General features: G+C 38.5%; 1 protein-coding gene across 12 annotated transcripts in view; it reads left to right on the top strand.

Moving 5' to 3' along the window:
- RIMBP2 (RIMS binding protein 2) overlaps window positions 1–8,035 on the top strand; it is a 268,024-nt gene that overhangs the window by 151,059 nt on the left and 108,930 nt on the right. For 8 of the 12 annotated variants that reach the window (XM_019507085.1, XM_019507079.1, XM_019507081.1 and 5 more), the window contains exons 5-6: window positions 3,236–3,286; window positions 6,683–6,703. In XM_019507085.1, the coding sequence (XP_019362630.1) occupies window positions 3,236–3,286; window positions 6,683–6,703 (72 nt within the window). The remainder of the gene's footprint in view (window positions 1–3,235; window positions 3,287–6,682; window positions 6,704–8,035) is intronic. The other 4 variants (XM_019507080.1, XM_019507084.1, XM_019507092.1 and 1 more) reach the window with 1 other exon arrangement.

An 8,035-nucleotide genomic window follows, 5' to 3' on the forward strand; every position in this document is an offset into this window, starting at 1 on the left:
TATTACTGTATTCTTACAATCACATTTATATTCACCAATATTAATTTTACCTGTTTATTAAAAGCTTAATAGTGTGTAATCTTTCCAAATCTATGAACAAAGGGGTTATATAACTGAAACAATAAAAAACCACTACTAACTCTGGGTAGTCCCTTTTACATTGCTTGAAACCAAAGGTAGACTTTTCACTCTGTATCTCCTAAATTGATACCATTTCATTGTAAAACACAGCTGTAGTGATCCACATTATATCCCCAGAAACTCAGCTTGGGCAAGCTTGACTTAATCTGCAACTACCTTTTCCTACATACAGACCTGTCCAGTGTATGTCGTTTTTATACCTGTTGACTTAAATACGTAACATTCAGATAGTCATTTGTATAAATTAGGACACTAATCATGAAATATTAAGACTAATGTAAGGCCTTAACCAAATTTCATGGGTATTGAGATTTTAATTACTTTAATGTAGTCTTGTCTGTTGTCCAGTTGTGAAAAAACATGCAGCATACATTAAAAAATAGTGTTTAATTTACCCTTTTAAATTTCATTATACTATAACTTACAGCAGTAGTTCCCTATCTGACCCAGGGACTGCCCATGGTTTACAAAGCACTTCCCAGTGGCTTGCAAACAGCTGCTTGTTTGGGGAAGGATTAATTAGTTAATAGCTTTAAAGAGTTTTACAGATGTAATGCATCATACATGGGCTGAGGTCCCATCATACGTAAGTGCTTTGTTGAATCAGAGCCTAATTGTTGATGTTATTAAATTTAAGCTTCAGGACTAAATGAGTGATGGGAACATAAATATGTTCATTTTGTCTTTGACTTGCTAGTGGCAGAAAACTTCTTCCACTTCATAACCATTATGTCCTTCAGGCATTTATCTTAAATATTGCTTCCAGTCTGTGGTATTAGTTAAATAATCATATATTATTACAGTGAACTGCAGCATTTTTATCCGCAGTTCAGTGCTATTTTTTTAATAGAAAGCACCCTTATTTAGCTAAATATGAACTACTGCTAAACATTAAACTGATTTAAAATGTATATTTATATGTTTGTTGTTATTGTTATATGTTGTCCCCATCCTCAATATAGCAAAACTATGCTCCAAATAACATGTCTAGCACTAAATTTATTGTTGAAAACAGATTTTCAGTTAACCTGGTTGACTTCAGCTGCTACTTAAAAGGCTCTGCGATATACACTGCCAGCTGAATATCACTCTTTGCTTAAATTAGCTTATTCCAAAGTTATCATTTTATTACTAAGATCCTTTCATTAAGATTAAATATTTAAAAACTCAGAACCATTAATTAAGGTTAAGGTTCATACAGTATTTTGAAACATTAACATTTTATTAATGCTATTTAATGCTCTTCTAAGTCATATGCAGATACAGAGATTATCATGAACTGCTGTGTTTGTTACTCGAAGTTTTAGTGTTGTAACATTTGGGTGTCCTCATCCTAATTTGAGTGACCAGCATATTTTCCAGTGCTTCAGCAGTTCTGTCCTTGCTGCTATTTTATTCAAGAAGACTCTGTACAGCAGTGGAGTAAGAGGTAGCCAGACAAATACACCGTTGATTTGTTGCATTTTAAGTGATGCTGTCAGCATAACGATGCCATGAAATTGATTTAGAAAGAACCCATTAATTTATTGCATTTCCTTATGTATTCCAGCTGCCAATCACACCACTATAAATTGTGGAAATGAATATGAGCTTTATGTCATAGGACCTTAAAAATTACGTTCAAAATGTCCAGTAGAATTTCTCTCTCAAAACTAAGCAGTAAAGAGTTAGTCAGAGTCCATTCATAGTGCCTGACAAAGTAGGCAGTCGCATACGATCTTGGGCCCCCCCCTCGGACATTTTGAACCTAATTTTTAGGAGAGGCAGTTAGCCATGTTAGTCTGAAGTCCAGCAAAAGGTAAGGCAGGTGTCACTTAAGGCCCCTTCTACACATTACATGTATTATGCAATTACCTAGTTAACTGCACAATTAATTTAAACCAACTACACGTGCAAATTAACTATCACACCTTTAAAAAGGTCCAGTCAGCTATGAAGTTAGAGCTGGAAAGTGTGTAACAATCCAAATTTACTTTGCTGCAACTTCAAGCCATTGGTCCACATCCTCCTCTCTGAAGCAAGAGTGAAAATGTGCATTGCCTCTTCTTTATGGCGGCCCTTCAAGTATGTGAAGACTGCTATCATATTCTGTCTTAAGCGCCTTTTCCACAAGCCTAACATGCATGCTTAGATCCTTCAGTCTCTACTCATATGACTTGCCTTCAAAGTTTTTGATCATATTTGTTGCCTCTGGAACCTCTCTAACTTCTCCACATCCTTTTTAAAATGAGGAGACCAGAACTGCATGGAGTACTCCACATGAGGTCTAAGCAGTGCCAAGTAGAGAGGCACTATCCTGTGTCCCTCCATTCCTGTGTCTTGCACCTAATGCTTCTGTTGATACAGCCAAAAACTGCGTTGGCTTTTTATGCAGCTGCATCACACTGCAGACTCTTACCGAGTCTGTGGTCTACCAGCATGCCCAAGTCCTTTTCCACAGAGCTGCCCTCCAGCCAGGTAGCCCCCATTTTGTATTTGTGTTTTTGATTATTCCTCCCAAAGGGCAGCACTTTACACTTGTCCGCATTGAACTGCATCCTGTTAGCTGTTAAACTGGTCTGACAGTAGGAACAACAGAAATAAATGGGTGCTAAATTTTCTTGGGGAGAAACTAACAGTAACTCATGACTTGATTCTGTGATGGGCTGAACATATTGGCCCCAGTCCCAGAAAGCACTTAAGTCCATTTCAGTGGGACTCGGGCTTGCTGATGCTGAAAGTAAACTACTCACTTTAGTGCATTGGGACCTCTTGTGTTTGTTCTTTTGCTAGATCCCATCTTCCTGGACTGTGATGAATTTGGGACCGGACCACTATAAAGTATACCGTTTAGCGGTCTTTTATAAAATATCGGCAGTTTATGTATTTGTTCAGTGCCTGCTTCTCTTCTTCAACTCCATGTACAGCCCACAGGATTCTCTATTTATATTTGTTTTAAACTTGGTTGCACTTGATTTTTTTCTGAATAGAAGCACATAAAACTGTCATTTAAAAGCACCCTTTTCACACAAACACGACTGTGCTTAAATTAGAGCAGACTTAATGTGGCATGAGAGTAACCTGCTTTCTTCCTTTTTCTGTTATTGTAAAAAAGGCTCAGGTTGAGGCCAAGAAAGAACATGAAGGCGCAGTTCAGCTGCTAGAGGTAAGAAAGCCATCCTTTGCTTGTTGTTATATCAGCACTATTCCAACCCCTCCAGTATATAGTGGCCTCTGATAGGCTGTAGAATCGGTGGGGAAATACTCCTCTTCATTTTTAACTTACCTGTGTGATAGAGGATGCAGTTACAGCTCAGTGGCTAGAGCACTGAACTGGAAAGCAGAAATCCTGTGTTCCCTTACTCTCTCTGTGCCTCTGTTTCTACAAGACAGAGATTGTGATACCTTTCTTTATATTCTGCTTTGAGACCTATTGAAGATGAGGACCATTGTATTTGCATTAGTACTGCTTATATACTTTTTTCCATTGCAACAGAATCAAAGTTTCATTTACAGATAGTGGCCAGTAATGGTAAAGGCTGGACTGCCCTGGCAACACATGTCCATCAGCCTTCCTACTATTTACACATTGAGAGAAGAAAAACAAAAATGGACCTACCAAATCCCCTTAATTTTTATTATAAATCACGCTTCTTAACCATAAATCCCTTCATGTTACCATGTTTTCCTCCATTCTTCCCATTTTTAAAGATGAGTATAATCATAGAACTGAAAAACTTACCATTGTTATATGGGATTTTCAATGGCATTCAGTATCATCCTAACTCTTCTCCCACTGAAATCAATGGTAAAACTTCCCCTGACTTCAGAGTGAGCACATATAGGCTAACAGTAGCATTGTTTAAAAACCCTACTCACAACTAAGATATAGATATGGTTGGCTCAGTGTTTTCAGTAATCCATATGTTTCCAATAGGAAATGTTTTCAATACTGTAAATGCTCAAGCTAGTTAACTGCACATATTATTTAATTACCTATAGTACTTGGCAAATTTTAACTGCCACCTCTGTAAACATGTAACGGCATGTCAAATTATAAGCCAAGACTTTTCAAATGGGCTAGTGATTTTGGGTGACCCACTAGAGAGATCGTAAACGACCCTGATTATCAACAAGTGCTGAGCTCTCACCCTCTGCTCTCATAGCATACTAGAAAGATTATTACATTGAAAAATGTAAATGCCTTGAATATTGAGAGATAATTCAGGTAGTCTGACTGGCTAATTTACAGTGTGCTAATTGCCCTGTACAGACTAAGACAACATCCATCCATAAAAACTGGAAATCTATATTAGTTTCATTGGCAGCTCCTCATACCAATGATGACCTTGGCAGAGGGCATTTTCTGGGGATTAATGAGTAGCTGTGTTTATCGCCCCTCGGCTGCACTTCCAACCTTCTGTCTATTCGAGCTGGTCATTAATCCACAAGAAAGTCCTTAGCGATACAGTCACTTACGGCTTCAGAATATATAGTGACTTTTTTCTTGTGTAAAACTGACATACAGAATAAGAGCCTGATCACTGCAGATTTAGCCCTACACTTCCGCTGGGGCAGAGCTGGATTTCTGAGAGTGGATTAAAACTTGCCATCACTCTGGGGCCACTTGCATATACTTTCAGATTAAATATATATGTCATTATTTTGTTCATGCAACCAAATTAAATGTGTACCAAGTTACACTGCCAGATTTGAAGGTTGTTTTATCCTCCTGTTGTAAGGGCCTTTTTGTCTCCCCTGGCTAGATGCTCTGGCATGCAGAGAGGCCAGGATAGGTGGCAAGGAGAGGCAGCAGGCAGTTAGAACCAATCAGGACTTTTTGGATGACTTATTTTTGGATTTGGTCTGAAAATGCCAAAATGTTGAAGCCAAAACTTTTTTGCTGGAAAGTGTCCATTTCAATGAACCTCTTGTTTCAATTTCATTTGGGGAAAAAAATGTCAAAAGAGTTGCAGAGTCACTTTCTGATATTACTGATTCAAAATCAGTTGCTTTCTTATTCTGGCTTGAAACAGCCTTTTATTTCAAAATGTAAACTACCTGTAGACAATACAAATATATTCTCAAAATCTAAATGAAATTCCTTACAATGATCAAGGTATTTTGTTTGATCAAAACCTGACTTTCTTTTCTTTTCTTTTCTTTTCTTTTTTTAAGATTGTAGGTTTGCAATTTCAGAATTTGAAATGCTCCTTGATTTGGGATTGAGACACTTTTCAGAGTTTTCCTGGGATGGGAAAAAATGTTTTCAGCCCAGCTCCAGCAAAAGCCTACTTGAGGTTACTTCAAGCTCCTGAGCATCCCTCAGCTTCTATTTCGCTAGAAGCTGAAGGTGATCAGCACCCTAATGAGATCTGCTGCATGATCCTGTGGCAGCCAAGACATTTATGGTGCCTTGGTTCTGTATTGTTAAAACACTTGGGCTGCTGTGAGGAGGTCCCTGTGGCAGGCATTAACAATACCTCTAAGGGAACATCAATATGAGTCAGTGCAATTCTGGTCCTAACTTTCCATTGTACATACTGTCCCTCCAAGTACAGCAAATGCTACAAGACTGTTGACCAAAATAGCAAAATGACGCACTAATGCAGCCAGATTTCTTTCTCTTGTTGTTCTTTTTTGTTTCATACATAATAGATTGTCAATGATGAGTAGCAAAGTGTTCTTTTCTGCCTTAGACCAACATGACACAAGGATGTTATGAAGTAATAACCATTTAATAATACATAAGTTCATCAGGAACATACAGTGCCCATATAAATAGATTGGCTGCAGCTACCTAGCAACTTGTCAGTGCTCAATTTGGTAAAGGATGTCTTAAGAATGTCTTAGCACTAAGTTCTGGAAAGAAAAATCATCTTTAGTTCTTTTCTTTTCTCTTTCCTTTTTTCTTTTTCTTTTTGCCATACCCTGTTCTTCCATTCATGTACTTGCCTCCTCAAGCACTGATGGAAGAAGAACCTTCTTAGTGCAGTAACCCCCTGTAGAAAAAAGATTGTTTCTTTTATGTATTGTTTCCTCTAAAAGCTCCTTCTTCCCCAGGAAATGCTTTAGTCATATGCTTTCATTATTATCATATATATGAAAATTGATTTTAACAAATATAAGATAATAATTTAATATTTGGTGGAAAGTATATGATGCAAGAGGAAATAAGTAGAAGCAAAGCAGACAAGTGATCATTTATACCTTTTGAAACCTAATCGAAGTTTCTGTTTATCCAATTTGTCTGCTATCTCCGTTTTGCGTAACCCCATTAAACAAAGTTTCTTAAGCTTTTGCTTTCTATGGCCTATTAATTTTACCATTGTTTTTATTTAACCCTTAAGATTCGAGATCAGCAGCAATATTGATTTCTGAAGTATACTGTTGTGCGGTTTGCTTTTAATGCATGTTTTCACACGTGGTAACTGTTTCAATGTATTTTGTTTTGAAATGTTTGAAAAAAAGTGCTCAAACCTGTTTTTTATTTCTTTCTTTATTTCACATTTCTTTGTTTACTGTGACTTGTTTGGAAACTATTGTTTTGCACTTCACCCAGAACACCTTGGACAGCATGCAGGTATTTTAGGGCATAAATTCTCCCTTCCCTGTACGTGACAGTCCTCCCCACCGTTGCATGGAATACATGCTAGAACCATTGTTATGCAAGCATGCTTGGCATTGATCTTTTTAAAGCCAGGGAAGAAGGCAAGTCAAATCACTAAAGCCAGCAGTACTTTCTGCAACAGATTATTCTGTGAACGGGGCATGATGGCAGCTCAGCTAGCAAACCTGAAGTGACGTTCTTTATGAGCATGCCCAGTAAGAATGGTTTGAGATTTTATGCACAGTTGCACCTTTCAGATTGTGTGGATTTTGTCTAAATTCAGATTGCCTTTTTTTGTTAACACAAAAGGAATTGTTTTACAATGCAGTTTCTTGAAAATGTGTTCTCCTGAAGTGGAATTATTGAACCCTGCACCCTAAAGCAACTCCTGCTACTGGTAAAGTTAAACTGCAGGACTTTTGTGATAAGTCTGAATTCATACTGTCCACCTTAGCTGGTTGCTCATCTCTTCTTACCTCCACCTGTTGCATACAATAGATGCCTTGATGACATAGATGAAGTCTGCTTCGTTCTAGATTTTAGAAGATGCTTTAGATTTTAGAAAAAAACACTGTGCACTTGCACAAGAAACTTGGTAAATAACAGGGGAAATGGTTTTTATCCAGCCTGCAGGTCACCATTTACCATACTGCCATGCAGCCTGGCACAAGAAGCAGTCTCTGATTTAGAGAGAACTGGAACTAGCATTTTAGGGCTGAGGTGGATTGAAAGAGTCATAGCATTGGATAAGAAATCACACCTATGCAGAGGGCAAGCACAGCACGTAAAGGGATGGTTATGTTTTGTATTGACTTGCTGCACAGCCACACATTATTGTTGGTAAGGAACAAGGAGACACATTTGCAGGGACAGGGCTAAGTACAGACATTGGGGAGGTTAAATTGGTTTCAGAATGGCCTCTCAATTTAAATTCAGGTCGTCCCAGTGCTGACCTTACACTTACAGACCTGGTCCCAGTGATCGGCAATTGGGCTGAACCTGTAACTCTACAGAAGTTCCACATACAGCAACCGGTCTAAAAATTGTAGAACCTGGTTTAAAACCTGGATCTACGTAGATCAAACCGGTGCATGAAACTTTTGTACATTTTTCCTGCGCAGCCTTAGGGCTGGGAAAACCCCGCCACTGGCCCCAGCCCCAGGGTTCCTCTTTTCACCCCCTCCCCGCCGGGCTATTTTTTGCCTCCACAACCAGCCAGTCTGAATCCCCATCCCACAAGCCGCTTTGGGTGCAGCTGCTTTTATCGGCTTTCACCAGAGCCAAGCAAGTAAGTCTTGGTGGGGA

Source organism: Gavialis gangeticus, unplaced genomic scaffold (assembly GCF_001723915.1).
Source record: "Gavialis gangeticus isolate Ggan-Ray unplaced genomic scaffold, GavGan_comp1, whole genome shotgun sequence".
Taxonomy (NCBI): Eukaryota; Metazoa; Chordata; order Crocodylia; family Gavialidae; genus Gavialis; species Gavialis gangeticus.